Below are 14,602 nucleotides of genomic sequence, written 5' to 3'. Positions count from 1 at the left end.
AGACTGTACCTCTGCATCCACGGAGGACATGGGAGGGATGGCAAACGCGTGAGCTGTTAGGATAGGGGCGTCGAGAGTGACCATTCGACCAGGTTAGAAGAAATTGAACTCATAGCAAGAGGGGCGCGTAGGCGCGATATTGACATTAGCGAGCAGTCGCACAATATCAAGATATGAGAAAGAGGCGAAGAAACCAGGCTTGCAGGCAGCTGTGTACGTCAGCACCGGTGAAGATTCCTGGCTGGGTAGAGGACGGCTCCGATGTCCAGATTCGCCGCCAAGACTCCCGGGTTCTGTAGGACCCACACTGGGAGATCAACAGGAACGGAACGCGAGGACTAAGATTCTAGATCATCCCATTAAACCGAAGGCGCTTCCAGTGGTCGAATGATCGAGAAGAGAGCAGATTTGCCGCCAGGATGCGTGGAGAGTGCACAAGGGGGAGATCGTGGGATGAGTTTATCCAACTATCATACCTGGCCGTGCCGTCGTGCAAAAAAGGCACTGGACCATTTCCAGCCCGGATACGGGATACACCACACCTAGGTAGCGTGCATAGTCTGCACAGGGACTGGATGTTCTACGATCGAGATCATCGCGTTACAAAAGCTAGCGTCGTAGGCGCAGCAGCCTCTTGTTCCTGCTCCTATTCTCCGACAAGCGCTAACCTGTGCTTGACGGAGGAACAGAGGTTGCATCAGGATAGGCTCGAATGACGTGAGGCAACCTTCCGGGGTCAAATTATTCAGAATTATATCCCGGTTCTAGGATAGCAAACCACAACGGTCCATCCTGGGGGAGGCTCAACCCTATTGGTTGCGAAAATGTTGAATATGCGACTGCGGGTGGAAGGATCCCGGACTGTCGACGACACGAGACTGTTCGGCGATGAATGTAGCGAGAGCCGCTGTTGAAGCTTCGAGCAAGTTCGCGAGCATTTGATACCTGCGGAAGGTTGGCTTCAGCCTCGCGTAGCGGAGACCCGGAACGACGCTTCGTGTACGGGAAGAGAAATGATGCCATTCACTGTCACTGGAGAACGTAGAGTTAAGCATCTATTCAAGCTATTAGCCGAACGAACAGTAAGCCAATGAGGGCAAGGCCAGAATTAACCCGGCAATAAATGAAGTGGGGGAGTGGCCGCTGAGGCGGTTTTCTGGGGAAAAACTGGGGACTGGTTAATGATCTCATGTTAATGAAAGTACTATGCCTTACGCGTCCTCCTAGGATAAGACGGCGGTTCTGCCCGACTGGGCTATTTCTCGTTGGAACCTAAGAGATCTGTGATCTCCGTTATGCAGAGCAATGAGGCTGCAAACCCCTGGCAGCGCTTTGAGCTGTAAGGTGGCCGGCTAAGGTCCAGACCGTGGAGTGACTGTAGAGCGATGCTTTCGTGGGGCTCCAAGTAGGCTGCATTCGAAGCGAAATCCACGAGGTGGGAGCGGCACATTTGGCTCTTCATCCTGGATTCGTTGGTTGAGAGGGAACGAGTATCTCGCTACGGCGCGTGTAGGGACAAAGCGTTTGCCGTCGAGTTGAACGCACTGTGGACGGCTTTCTCCGTAAGCCGTCGATGCCGGGGTTGCGACAGCCTGTTGATCTGACCGTCTCTGAGGCGCCATATTTCGCATATGCAAGGAAGCAATATGAGGAGACGTTTACCAGCCTCCGGAATGCTGCCGACTGGATAAGGTTGAGATAGGCGCAGGAGGCGGTGTTGGTCAGTCAATGAAGTAACCGTAAGACAGATAGACGGAACAGCGCAAAGATGTTTGCTGGTGCACGTGATTTGAGGTTCACAGATGGCCCCTGAGTAGACGTCTCCGCAAGTAGCGGGTCTGGATTGAGGTGTGAGGTTGGAGTCCGTTGCAGCAGTGAAAGCGGAACGTGCCCCCTCGGCCCTAGTCCGCAAATAGCATAAGGATGTCGGAGAAATACCGGGCCGAGAAAAGTTCGAAACTTGAGAATTTCGAGCTGCGCTCCTAAAGAGCGACAGAACGACGACGAAAGGACGCAATGGCTGGCATAAAACGAAAATCGGTAGCCTCAGCCCCGCGAGACCCCAAAGTCAAAAGCAAAAAGGTTAAAGTCGACAAATCCACAGCAAAGCGTCCAGCCGAACACAATGCTGCCAAGCAGGCGCAGACACCCACGAAAACCAAGCTGAAGGTCGAACCGGACGGCTTGGTCGAATCGGATACGAGCGAAGACGAGAATGGATTTTATGGGTTCTCAGCAGACAATACGACCACCTTGAGCAGCTCGGATGGGTCCTCTGCAGATGAACCCGGCGCTAGTAGCGAGCCCGACAAGAAAGAGGGAAACAAGGGGCAGAAAAAGAAGCTTAAGAACGATGACAAGAAGACCCAAAAGGCCTCTGTAAACGAGAAGAAGCCTTCCAAACTTGCAGAACTCAATGGTACGCCACAGAGCTCTGTTCTTCTTTCTGCTGGGTATACTGACAGAATTGTCCAGCAACCTCATCGCGTGAAGCCCATGCCAAGCAGAAAGCCCTGGCTAAGGATCGGAAAGCCGCGAAACCAAACGCCGATGCCGTCGAACGAACCAAGATCCTGTGGGAGAAGCTAAGGCTCAAGACGAATATACAGAAGAAGGAGCGGGAGGACTTGATCAACGAACTCATGGGGGTTGTCACAGACAGGGTCAAAGATTTTGTCTTTAAGCATGACTCGGCTCGGGTAATTCAGACTTTGATCAAGTATTCAACAATGGAGCAGAGACGAAGCATTGCCAAAGAACTAAAAGGCGAATTTAGAACTCTGGCCGAGGGAAAATACTCCAAGTTCATGGTCGCCAAATTGCTTGAGAAGGGGTAAGTGCAGTGGAGATCACAGACATAGCGGAACTGACCTGCTACAGTGACCAAACAATTCGAGATATGATCATTCCGGAGTTCTATGGCCACGTCCGACGTCTGATCAACCACCCCGAAGCCGCCTGGATACTGGATGACACTTACCGACAAGTGGCAACGCCAGAACAAAAGGCCCGTCTCCTCCGCGAATGGTATGGCCCTGAGTTCTCCATCAAAGGTCTCAATGCCAAAAGCGATGAAACCGCAGACCTGACTGCGATACTGGAGAAGTCGCCCGAGAAACGCAAACCCATATTGGAACACTTGGAGGTTCAAATCAACCAGCTCATGAACAAGAAGATGACCGGGTTCACTATGCTGCACGACGCGATGCTTCAGTATTTCCTAACGTGCAAACCTGGCACGTCCGAAGCGAGCGACTTCCTAGAACACCTGAGGCCGGATGCAACGTTGAAGGAAGGAGAGGAGCCTGATAATGTGGACCTTCTGAAGAACCTCGCATTCACGAAGTCTGGTTCTCGGCTCGTATCGCTCGCTTTCGCTTACGGCAGTGCAAAAGATCGCAAGGTCTTCTTACGACCGTACAAGGAAACCATCGAGATGATGGCGTATGATCCACATGCTCATCATATCCTTTTGGCGGCGTTAGCAGTTGCGGACGATACCAAACTCACGTCCAAGTCCATATTCGGCGAACTGCTACCTTCGAATGAAGATCTTCCCGAGAAAGTCTTGAGTCTGGCAAACGATGCGCGAGCTCGTACAGTTCTACTGTATCCCTTCGCAGCAGACAGCAAATGGCTTCTAGATGATAACACCCGCGAACGACTATCTGAGCTGTACCTGATACGCGCGACGACGTCTAAGAAAGACCCGAACACGCGCCTACAAGAGATCGCAAGAGCTATTGAGCCTCAACTTCTGACCGCCGTCACTACCCGAGCCAAGGATCTTGCGTCCTCTGCATATGGCTTACAGTTCATGGGCGAAGTTCTCATCGGAGCACCGGAGATCGAGCCATCAAAGCGGATTGACGCATTATTGGAGGTCGCTGGTCTTTCCCAGCGGATTCTCGATTCATCCGCCGGCGATAAGACCATAAGTCACGGGAAGAACATGCTCAAGACTCTTGTACAGGGTGGCAAATTTGATCCCAAGGAGAAGAAGGTGGTATCCGTAGAACCACCCCTCGGTTTCGCAGACATTTTCTGGGATGAAATCAAGGAGAACGTGCTTCAATGGGCTACCGGCCCAGGCTCGTTCGTCATTGTGAGTTTGACCGAATCTGAGGGCTTTGAGAGGAAAGAGGAGGTTCTGAAGGCTTTAAGCAAGGGTCGCAAGGAGCTTGAGGCTGCAGCAGCACCGGCCGATGGCGAGCCTAGGCCGACGAAGTCGAAGAAGGGTGATACGACGCAAGGCAAAAGGCCGGGGAATGCGGGGGCAAAGATCCTCCTGGAGAAACTGTAGATGTAAGCGTTATGTTGCATACCTAAAAAGGAGTTGAATCCCATGTTCACAGCATGGTTGCTCTCATAGCTGTCACATGGAGTAAACGCCACGGATGAATACCATGTCTCTTGACATCTGGCCGTATTGCGTCAGTGGCTAAATAGCTACCCTAAGATAGGATGAATTGGACTCGCAGCAGGCGATTATATTCCTCGAATATCGCTTAGCCGGTGGAACTACACCAGACCTTCAAGGGCTGGGAATGACCCCGGATTTCGTCCATGTCCTAGCTAGAAGTCCTGACTTCCGTCCTCTGTCACGTCTGCAAAGAAGTCATGGGCAATACGCTCTGTTCACATGTGACGGGCGGCGATCAAACGTCTTGCTTTCGAAGGCTCTAGATGCTACGCGAGGACAACGGAAGTCTTGTCAGTGAGCAACCTTACTAGCACAGCATTGCAATGCGGGAGTGAAGAACGGAGAATCCTAGCAAACCATAGCCAGGAGCGAGCATTCTAGTTGTAGTGACGGTATTGTGTAATGCTCTTATGATCCTCCAAGGTCAGTAGGTTGGCGATTGTTAAGTGGAGTAGAAGGCCACCCGGCACAGGTACGCGTTTCCTCAAGCTAGAGGGACTGGTCTTCGGCTAGCGGCTAGCGGCTATTACGCATCTTTAGCTTTGTTCTTGCCCACTGGAAGGTTACCCTAAAGTTCCCAGGATGTCTAAGTCATCCGAGAATGCAGGTCCAAACCTGTGCTTGTACAGCAGCATACGTTGTTGTTCATAGATCGGTAGGCTTTTCCACTGGTATGAAAGAGGAAACAGTGTCTACTTTCTCTCGTTGTGCACAAGGTTTCGTGTTTGTAGGAGAAGGGTGTGGGTTGTCGGGAGGGACAGATGGGGTCGGTGACACACGCTTGCAGTGAGGCACCGACGTGCGAAGATGGGCGCAGGCTTCACAAAAGACGACGAGATACCCTGTACGGCTGCTGTGAGAAGCTTGCTTTGGTGCGGCTTGCAATCCAGAGTGAAAGGAGTGCTGATTGTAATATAGCTGTTCGAATAATGTATGAAGTACTTCGTATAAAGGAAAATGTGTCCGGCTCTGCTTGCTGGCCAGATTGCATACCTTAAGTCCACCGTTCGTCCAACTGTAGCGGATTGCATCTTTGCGTTGTAGGCACGTCTGAACCGCATCTCTTTTGGCGGCGTTGGTTGGCCACTGATGAAGTGCCGTTGTCCAGCACAGACGTACAACAGCGCTACCGCTCACAGAGAAGTCGAGGCGCGAGGTGAAAACGCACAGGATGCGCAGATTCATCAAAGATTGGCACTTTCCAGATATCTTCACAAGCTGTAATCACTCCTGTTTGACTGAATGGTGACGTATTGGGACCCACAGATGGCGACAGGGTCAGTCACGCAGAAACAAACCAGCGCTGGGGAATGCAGTGGAGTGGCTGTTCGGTGTTCCGGCCTTGGCCGGTAGCATCGAATCGTCCTATTGACTTGTAACTGGATTTTGATAGGAAAGTATATGCTACCTTCATCAGAACATATGCACTACCCATAGGTGAGAGTACGGCATGGTGATGAGCGTCTGATTGCCGTTGCGAGCGATCGGACGTCTGGTGGCAGGGGAGGAATGACTTCCCAGCCCAACGGTAGTCGAGGGTTTTACAGACACCCACGATTAGCCCTTGTGTTATTCAGGAGACTCGGAGTTCCTGAAGCCCGTGGTATACTTGGCATACCGGCGGTTCACTCGGGATAGTGGCAATCAGGCGGTTACGGTTCCGCCAAGAGCCTCATTTCATTCTCAATCAACTCTCCTCCTCACGCTGCGGCCCGCTTGATCCGAGCTCATGTCGCCCACAACTTCGGACACCAGCTCTCGCAACTGCCTTTGCCCCTCTTCCGTCTGGAAGTCATCGCGCGCCGCTAGCTCCTCTATCCTCCGTCGGATCTCAGGGTCTGGCGCCTCCCCCGCGTCATCCTCCGCCATGGTACCAACATTGACCTTCACGCCATCGGGCAACGGTGGGGGCGGATGGACACCCTCGACCTCTACGGCTGCGCTGCTCGCTACCTGCCCGCCCGTCCGCACACTTTTGAGATATTGACCCACCGCATGGGCCTCACCCTCTTCTTCCGCAATCTTCTCTTCAGCGGTCTTCCCGTCAGCATTCCTAATCCCCCAGTCTACACCCAGCTCTTCAACCAAGCATCTCGCTACTTCTGCATTCTCCGCCGCAAACAGCGGGGTCTCGCCGTCCTCGTCCAGCATGTTCACGTTCACCTTGTACTTTTGGATGAGCTCGCGGAGAACCTCGAGTTGATTGTAGGACGCGGCGGCGTGGACGAGCGAGTAGCCGTGCGCATCGGAAGCTGCGGCGAGCTGAGGGTGCTGGGAGAGCGAGGTGAGGACTGAATTCGGCCGGGTATCGATCAAGTTCAAAAGCAGGTCGATCGTCGGCGGCGGGAGGGCACGCTGCAGAGAAGCCATGATTGCGCGGACAGGCTGATCGCAGCTTCGGCGGGGACTAATCGGCGACCGGGTTTGAACGCGACGGCGGCGGCGGATCGTGGAGTCCCAGCGGAGGAAAACTTGGTGTTGGATTACGTGAGCAGTGGCGGACGGACGCCACGCTGTGGCTTGCCCGCTCCACTCGCGTCCGCCTCCCGTGTTCGGCAGAGCTGGGATCCCGAAGCCGAAGGCGACAGGTCTTGACTTGCATCATTATTCATGCGAGATCAACACAAGCACTCGTATCGCAGCAGCCATCAACGAAGGCTCGGCTTGCGTTGCTGCTGCACTCGAGGGCGAACGTGAGCTTTTGCCGCCGCCGCATCCAATTGCGGAATGTCTCAGTGTCACTGTGCGGCGCGTAAATAGACGACGATTCGCGACAGGTCGTCAGCCAAGCGAAATGCCGCGCTGCTCAGCCTCCAGGGGCACGTCACAGCTTTTGGTTGTGTCGCGTGCCCAGTGGCCCAATTTCTTCTGCGATGACTTCACCTTCCACGAGCTGTTTCTCCCGCTCCGCTGCTTCTTTTCTTTGTCTAGCGCCTCGAGTCGGCGGCCAACAGCAACAGAGTCACGTATCTGACACTGAACACACATAACCGACAGCTTCCGGCCACCGGCCCTGCGCTATCCCATGCGCATATCTCTCTAAGACTCTTGGACGTCTCACTCCAAGACCCGTTCCTTTCCCCGGTCCTCCCTCTTTCGAACCCCGTACAGCTTTGTTCTTGTCCTTTCAAAGACTTCAACTCTAGCCATGAACATGAGGTCTCTACACATGCCGTCGAAACGGCTCGTACTGTCATACATCTTTGACTGGATAGTGATAATGTGAGTACCTACTGTCAATTCTCTACCTCCGGCCTTCCCGGCTTGTTCAACACCGCTATGCTCACGGGTTACGCCCACGGAAACACGGCTATCGCATGCCCAGAGCAAGGTGCGCAGCCAAAAAAAACGACAAAAGTTAACTTGGATAGTGCTATCGCCGCTGTCGGAGGAGGATGGAACTACCTGACGCCTTTTCACCGACCATTCTCTCCCGTAGATCTCAACATATCATATCCCTTCGAGGTTCATGAGACAATCCCAACATGGCTACTTGTCTTGTGCGCGCTCGTCATTCCCGCTATCGTCGTCTTCCTGGTCTGTTTGATATTCGTACCCGGACCGACTGCTAGCAGAGGTACACCGCAAGCGCTTATCTGGAGGAGGAAGTTCTGGGAATGGAACACCGGGTGGATGGGCCTCGGATTGTCACTCGCCACTGCCTTTATGATTACCCAAGGGATGAAGAACCTTTTCGGAAAACCGCGGCCTGACCTTCTCTCGCGTTGCCGGCCAGACCTCAACCGCATCGCTGAGACGGCTCTCAACCCAGTCGCGGACAACTTCAACCCTTTGTGGGTCCTGGTCAGCTCGGATATTTGCACGAACACCAACAATGATATCCTGCAGGACGGGTTCAAGTCCTTTCCTAGCGGGCACGCAAGCTGTAAGCCTACACCCTTCGTGCACTCCACATATCGCTGCGTCTAACAGTCATTATAGTCTCATGGGCTGGTCTTCTGTACCTCAGTCTTTTCCTTGCCTCCAAATTCGCCGTCGCGATACCCTTCCTGCCACCCCGTCCCTTTAGTACAAACCCTGCATACACTTCCGCCATTGCGCCATCCAATCTGAAGGAGAAGTCTATCCTACCGACCCATAAGACAGATTCCAGCTTGGCATCTCGTTCCTACCAAGAGGAGAAGGTTGTACCCATCCGCTATCACGCCGCCGCGCCTCCCGTATACACTCTTGTCCTGGTCCTCGTTCCTGTCGGCGCCGCTATCTACATCACCAGCACGCGGTTTACGGACTTCCGCCATTTCGGCTTCGACCTCCTCTTTGGCAGTTTTATTGGCATCGTTTCCGCGTGGTTCAGTTTTCGATGGTACCATTTGCCGGTCACGCGTGGTGCGGGCTGGTCTTGGGGACCGAGGAGCTATAAGAGGTCTTGGGGCATTGGTGTTGGTGTAGGATCATACGTCGGAACGGAAGGTTGGAGTCATGGGGCTTCAGAGGGAGACGCTAGAAACGGGCAAGGAGGACTCACAGAGAGTGAGAGACGTACAGACGAGACAAGAATAGAGGGTGAACATGCGGTTTGATACCCAGGATTTGGTTGTTTAGGATGTAGGGCCGGCGTTCTCTGGATTAGGATTTACTTTGTGTGAAAGATTCGGTGGAAGGACACAGGACCTTTCGAAAAGCTTGGTACATCAGAGTATAATAGTATTACTTCAATCCCTTCGCTCCCTCTTTGAGCTTTGGTGATTCCTACCATCCTAGATTTCATAGCGCTCTGCGCCGAGTTGCAGCCCACGTTGATACGACTAAATGTGGACCGGTAGCACCTATTGCTAGAAGTCTGACCTCTGGTGTAAAATGTTGGAAACCCGTACCTTTGTAGGGTAGGAACAACATCTGAGGCGGATAGCCCGGAGCTGCCGGGGGTTCTGAATCGTGCCGCACGTGCCTGAATGGTCTGTGCATGAGCCGCATTTCACCGCCTTCGGTTCTGCTGTATTACATAACCTCCGCTCCAACTTCCTGCTGGCTTCCACAACACCCCGGCCCCTCTTCACAATGGCAGAATACTGGAAGTCTACCGTGAGTATAACCCATAAATGGTGTCGCGTGCATCGCTAACAGCTGTCCAGCCAAAATACTGGTGCAAATTCTGCTCCCTCTACGTAAAAGACACCAAATTCGAGCGCCAACAGCATGAAGCCACCGGTCGCCACCAGGGCAACATCCAGCGCTCTCTAAAAGGTCTCCACCGCGAGCAAGAAGCGCAAGAGCGCCAGAAACAGCGAGCGAAAAACGAAGTTGCGCGTCTCAACGGACTCGTCCCCAGCTCCTCGTCTTCCACCGCTGGTACACCGGTAGCGGGAATCAAACCTACGTTCACAAAACAGGACGAGAAGAAAGCGACGCTCGAGGACAGAAAGCGGCAATGGAACCAGCTAGCTGCTATGGGTATTGCGCTGCCGGAGGAGGCGAGGGGCGACATGGCAATAGCGGGAGAGTGGAAGGTGGTTAGTGAGCAGGTTGTAGGTGAGGTGGATGAGCAGGGAGAGTTCAGGCCGGTGCTGAATAAGGGCATACATAAGAGGAAGCTGGACGAGGATGAGGAGGAGCAGGTTGCGGCGAGGGAGATGATCACGAAAAAGAAAGGTTGGGGTCAGACGTACAAGAGCTTCCCTGGGAAGAACACAAACAAGGACGACGACGTGGAGGCCCTATTTCAGAAAGGCAAGAAAGCGGAAACTAAGGATGAGCAGAGCGTGGACGCCAAGAACGAGGTGAAGGACGAACCGGGCGTCAAGGAAGAGGACGCGCCGAGTTTGCTGCAAGCTATCCCGACTGAGGAAGAAGAGGCTGCAAGCACGAAGACTGGGAGACCTGGCATCGCAGAATCATTGCTGAAAGAGGAGGAGGATGCACCGGCGCCGGTGGTGGTGTTCAAGAAGCGGAAGAAGATCGCTCGGTGAGATGGAGCATGGGCAATCTTGGTGAATACTCTACGGCCGGAGAGTTTTAGCAAGCTGATCCAGAGGGCTTCTAAAGAACTTTCGGCTCGGATACCGACGCCGCCCCAAGAATGGATGTTGGACTCGAGAGCCTGACCACCCAGGCCGCTTAATTGCTGTTTCTTCCGTACTTCGGACCATTGCTTGCGGTATGCGTTCAGCATATGTCAATCGCTGTAGGACTGAGCATCTAGTATTCATGTCCATTGCAGCTGTTGATGCACGCACGGTAGTGAGGGGCAGAAAGTGAGAGTTGGGTCATAATGTGGATATCCCATTGTCTGGTGAACACGGACTCAAAAGCAGAAATGCTGCCTATAGAATACTCATGCATCTCGAAACACACCTCACCCGTATCTGATCTTGTGAAGCCCACATGATATGATCGACGCCTAAACCTTAAATTAACCCTGGCCGCCTCGCCTCGCCTCGCCAAGAGCGGACAACTCCAGGCTCGCGTCTACGCCAGACAACTGTCGCGACTCAGCAACAGACGTGCACTCGCACCCACCGCGCCCTCTACCACCTCTTTTCCACCTCCATTGCTCATGGTCGCGTCGTAGCATGCTCCTGTACTTGCGCAAACTTCGCGACCATGCATCTCATCAAGCCGCAGTGGTTGACACACCCGGGTACGTTCACCTCCGGCCGCATGAACAACTTCGTACTTCTGCTCTCCTTCATAATGTACAGGCTGCTAACATCTACTTCACTCGTTCAGGTGATCTTAAGGACTTTGAAGTATACAGCTGCCACGTTTCGCCAGATGGAAAGCGTCTGGTAACCGCCGCGGGAGGTTCGTAACCCATTCATCTGTAGAGCCTGCGCGCTCTGTGCCGCCTCGAACAACATACTGATGCCTTGCATATAGATGGCTATGTGCGAATATGGTCGACCGAAGCCATTCTCCGCTCGAACGATCCCAACTGCGCAGAACCCAAACAATTGGCGGCCGTCAGCCACCACTCCGGAACGATTCATGCGGTCCGTTTCTCGTCCAACGGCAAATATCTCGCCTCGGGCGCGGATGATAAAATAGTTTGTGTATATGGGCTGGATCCAAATGCGCCTGCACATGTCACATTCGGTGGGTCAACGCATTGGAAGGGACAGGCAACGCGGCAGCGACTGACGATGCCGAATAGGATCAAACGAAACGCCAAATGTTGAGAACTGGAGAGTCCTTCGCCGTCTCATAGGGCACGATAACGATGTGCAGGACCTCGGATGGTCATTCGATTCCTCGATTCTGGTATCTGTGGGTTTGGACTCGAAGGTCGTTGTATGGTCGGGACACACATTCGAGAAGCTCAAGACGCTGTCGCATCACCAGAGCCATGTAAAAGGCATTACTTTCGATCCGGCGAACAAATACTTTGCGACCGCTAGCGACGACCGAACTATTAAGGTGTTTCGGTTCACCTCTCCACCGCCGAATGCTACCGCTCAAGACCAGGTCAACAACTTCATGCTGGAGAGTACTATCACAGCGCCGTTCACCGCTTCGCCACTCACCACGTATTTCCGCCGTTGCTCTTGGTCACCAGATGGCGCACACATAGCCGCCGCGAACGCTACGAACGGCCCCGTGAGCTCAGTTGCAATTCTAGCACGAGGAAGCTGGGATGGAGACATCAGCCTGGTCGGCCATGAAGGGCCTGTGGAGGTCTGCGCGTTTTCGCCTAGAATGTTTCATCGAGAACCTCCCAGGCTGGAGACTGATCCGAACAGCTACCAGCACAGTGTGACGGTAGTTGCGTGTGCCGGTCAGGACAAGTGCCTAAGCATCTGGAACACAAGTTTTGCCCGTCCGTTCATGATTACACAGGAGCTGGCCATGAAATCAATATCGGATCTCGCTTGGGCGCCGAACGGAGAGACGCTGTTCGTGACAAGTCTGGACGGCGGCATCCTAACGTTGGTGTTCGAGCCTGGAGAACTGGGCTATCCTGCATCGTTGCTAGAAAACGAGAAATCACTCTCTAAATATGGCGCAAGTAGAAGGGCGGGCATCATTGAAGGCACAGATGCCTTGCTTCTTGAAGAGAGCAGTAAGAGCGGAGAGTTAAAGGGCGTTCAGGGAAGAATGGGCGCCCTGATGGGAGACGGCGGCGCTGTCCAACCTGCTTCCCTCACAAATGGCACCAACGGTACCATAGCGAGCAACGCGCTCACAAACGGCTCATCCTCTACACAACCAATAGCGCCGCCCGAGCCTCCATCGGACCAGAGAGTCGAGAAGCTTAAGCAACGTGTCACCGTCACCAAAGAGGGCAAGAAGCGCATAGCACCGATGCTCGTGTCATCATCGTCTGGAGTTGGCCAGTCGTCGTTACCCCAGACCCAACTCATTTCTGCGACCACGACGGCCGGAGGCAGGAGTGACAATCCCCACAACGTCCTTGATCTATCGAAACCATATGACGGCTATCCGAAAGGCGGTCTAGCTTCCATGCTCATCGGGAACAAGAGGAAGTTTGCCGAGATCGAGGGTGATGAGGACCGTCAGGTCGAGAAACGGCTGGCAGCTTCTGTCCGACCCGGAGGCGCTGCTATCGTCATCAACAGTGAGAATGGTGTCATGCCACCTGCTGCGGCTGGTTCAAAGACAAATGAGCTCGAGGTTCCGAAGGTTCTACGACCCGCCATCGTCAGTCCTGCTCTGAGTGTCAGCCAAGTCCGATTGGCCGTTCCCAAGGTTAGAAGCATCATTGTGCGGACCATGGATGGCAGCGAGCCACCGCAGGCGAACGGTGCCATCGGTGCAAAAGAAACCGATACTGTCATTCTAGAAGCTCGCAATGCCACCGGACCTTCGCGGACCGGACGGGCACAGGATCATGACCCCGCGAGGATAACTTGCACCAGAAGAGGGCAATCTCTTTGGCAAGACTTTCTTCCCAAAGCTGTACTGCTCGTGACCGGAAACGAAAATTTCTTTGCAGCTGGATGCGAAGACGGATCGGTATACGCTTGGACGCCTGCGGGACGGCGCACGCTAAACGCTATGATTCTGGAAGCTCAACCCGTGATCATGGACTGCCGCGGGTGGTGGCTTCTCTGCATAACAGCAGTCGGGATGTGTTACGTTTGGAATCTAAAGACGATGTCCTCCCCTCACCCACCGATATCTCTAGCTCCGGTTCTCGACATTGCAGCGCACGCTCAGGGACCGCATCTTACACGGTCTCCAGGTATCGTTTTCGCCCGCTTAAACTCCGAGGGCCGGGTCATTGTCGCTATGTCGAACGGTGACGGTTACGCCTACTCGCCGAGCATGTATGTCTGGCAGCGGATATCGGAGCCCTGGTGGGCTGTGGGAAGCCAGTACTGGAACACTGCCGACTCCTCCGTTGGCAACGTCGCGTCTTCGAGCAACAATGGAACCAGTAAAGAGAAGAACGACCATGTCTCCATTGAGAATATCTCTGCCGGCATCATCCCCACTCTGGAGCGCAACACGACGAATCAGTTCCTCCTCCAAGGTCGCGCGTTCTATCTGCAACGTTTGATCAAGGCGCTCATATCTGCGGAAGGTTACGAAAGCTTCGAGTCCTGTGTATCCGTTGCACATCTCGAGAACAGGGTAGCAGCTGCGCGGGCGCTCGGCGCAAGGGAGGAATTCAAGATTTATCTCTCCATGTACGTCAAGCGGATAGGCGCAGAGGGCCTCAAAGGCAAGATTGAAGAGCTCTTGCGTAGTCTTACGGGCGACCTCCTGCCCGACGAGGAGGGCGACGAGGCACCTAAGGAGGAAGTCATCTGCGGGTGGAAGACGGAGGATCTATTGAAGGAAGCGGTGGTTATACTGGGTAAGCATTTTCTTCCTTTTCTTCTAAACTATTTTGCTAACGGGATGCAGGCAAATTCCGCGATCTTCAGCGCATAACGGTGCCCTATGCACGCCTCCTTGGCATCGTCAACGAGCATCAAAGTGATCAGGCCATGATCACCGATATGTAGTATACCCCTGGTTAAGTGGAATGGCGTCTTTCTGCTTTTTCTTCAAAAGCATGAGGTTATTATTGTATTCTAAAGGCCTATATTTCTGAGCGTGCATGTCTTCGCACAGTACCTGGCTTCTAGCGGGTCCGTGGATATGGACTGTAATTGTACGCTGGCTTAGTTAGGAAATGTCCTGAAGTCGTGCGGGAGGCATGATACCTTACTCAATGGAGCGATATGCAATGGATTGCACCGATCTGACCGC

General features: G+C 53.6%; 5 protein-coding genes across 5 annotated transcripts; 4 read left to right on the top strand and 1 right to left on the bottom strand.

The window, feature by feature from the left end:
* Positions 1-1,994: 1,994 nt before the first annotated feature.
* Positions 1,995-4,486, top strand: BU26DRAFT_470521 (ARM repeat-containing protein). The gene is made up of 3 exons (XM_033825345.1): positions 1,995-2,419; positions 2,476-2,833; positions 2,881-4,486. Exons 1-3 carry the CDS (start codon positions 2,017-2,019, stop codon positions 4,301-4,303), a joined length of 2,184 nt encoding a protein of 727 aa, XP_033675493.1. The 5' UTR covers positions 1,995-2,016; the 3' UTR covers positions 4,304-4,486.
* Positions 4,487-5,728: 1,242 nt separating this feature from the next.
* BU26DRAFT_525952 (uncharacterized protein) lies at positions 5,729-7,129 on the bottom strand. The gene has a single exon (XM_033830628.1). The coding sequence runs from the start codon at positions 6,791-6,793 to the stop codon at positions 6,107-6,109; it is 687 nt and encodes a 228-aa protein (XP_033675492.1). The 5' UTR covers positions 6,794-7,129; the 3' UTR covers positions 5,729-6,106.
* Positions 7,130-7,184: 55 nt separating this feature from the next.
* On the top strand, positions 7,185-9,176 carry BU26DRAFT_525951 (acid phosphatase/Vanadium-dependent haloperoxidase). The gene is made up of 3 exons (XM_033830627.1): positions 7,185-7,645; positions 7,795-8,309; positions 8,366-9,176. Exons 1-3 carry the CDS (start codon positions 7,572-7,574, stop codon positions 8,965-8,967), a joined length of 1,191 nt encoding a protein of 396 aa, XP_033675491.1. The 5' UTR covers positions 7,185-7,571; the 3' UTR covers positions 8,968-9,176.
* Positions 9,177-9,398: 222 nt separating this feature from the next.
* BU26DRAFT_611585 (uncharacterized protein) lies at positions 9,399-10,734 on the top strand. The gene is made up of 2 exons (XM_033836076.1): positions 9,399-9,469; positions 9,520-10,734. The coding sequence occupies exons 1-2, from the start codon at positions 9,446-9,448 to the stop codon at positions 10,351-10,353; spliced, it is 858 nt and encodes a 285-aa protein (XP_033675490.1). The 5' UTR covers positions 9,399-9,445; the 3' UTR covers positions 10,354-10,734.
* A 104-nt stretch (positions 10,735-10,838) lies between these two features.
* On the top strand, positions 10,839-14,583 carry BU26DRAFT_611584 (Hira-domain-containing protein). The gene is made up of 5 exons (XM_033836075.1): positions 10,839-11,024; positions 11,114-11,188; positions 11,264-11,479; positions 11,538-14,204; positions 14,255-14,583. Exons 1-5 carry the CDS (start codon positions 10,988-10,990, stop codon positions 14,353-14,355), a joined length of 3,096 nt encoding a protein of 1,031 aa, XP_033675489.1. The 5' UTR covers positions 10,839-10,987; the 3' UTR covers positions 14,356-14,583.
* The last annotated feature ends 19 nt before the right edge of the window (positions 14,584-14,602 follow it).

This window comes from Trematosphaeria pertusa (genome assembly GCF_010094035.1).
Source record: "Trematosphaeria pertusa strain CBS 122368 unplaced genomic scaffold BU26scaffold_29, whole genome shotgun sequence".
Classification (NCBI taxonomy): Eukaryota; Fungi; Ascomycota; class Dothideomycetes; order Pleosporales; family Trematosphaeriaceae; genus Trematosphaeria; species Trematosphaeria pertusa.
Note: the sequence above shows the minus strand (reverse complement) of the source record. Positions and strands in the feature narration are given on the sequence as shown.

Coding starts and splice junctions, on each gene's coding strand:
- BU26DRAFT_470521 (XM_033825345.1), top strand. CDS start 2,017: ATGGCTGGCATAAAACGAAAATCGGTAGCCTCAGCCCCGCGAGACCCC. Junction 2,420..2,475: donor CAAACTTGCAGAACTCAATG/GTACGCCACAGA, acceptor AGAATTGTCCAG/CAACCTCATCGCGTGAAGCC. Junction 2,834..2,880: donor GCCAAATTGCTTGAGAAGGG/GTAAGTGCAGTG, acceptor GACCTGCTACAG/TGACCAAACAATTCGAGATA.
- BU26DRAFT_525952 (XM_033830628.1), bottom strand. CDS start 6,793: ATGGCTTCTCTGCAGCGTGCCCTCCCGCCGCCGACGATCGACCTGCTT.
- BU26DRAFT_525951 (XM_033830627.1), top strand. CDS start 7,572: ATGAACATGAGGTCTCTACACATGCCGTCGAAACGGCTCGTACTGTCA. Junction 7,646..7,794: donor TTTGACTGGATAGTGATAAT/GTGAGTACCTAC, acceptor TAACTTGGATAG/TGCTATCGCCGCTGTCGGAG. Junction 8,310..8,365: donor TCCTAGCGGGCACGCAAGCT/GTAAGCCTACAC, acceptor CAGTCATTATAG/TCTCATGGGCTGGTCTTCTG.
- BU26DRAFT_611585 (XM_033836076.1), top strand. CDS start 9,446: ATGGCAGAATACTGGAAGTCTACC. Junction 9,470..9,519: donor CAGAATACTGGAAGTCTACC/GTGAGTATAACC, acceptor ACAGCTGTCCAG/CCAAAATACTGGTGCAAATT.
- BU26DRAFT_611584 (XM_033836075.1), top strand. CDS start 10,988: ATGCATCTCATCAAGCCGCAGTGGTTGACACACCCGG. Junction 11,189..11,263: donor TCTGGTAACCGCCGCGGGAG/GTTCGTAACCCA, acceptor CCTTGCATATAG/ATGGCTATGTGCGAATATGG. Junction 11,480..11,537: donor GCCTGCACATGTCACATTCG/GTGGGTCAACGC, acceptor GATGCCGAATAG/GATCAAACGAAACGCCAAAT.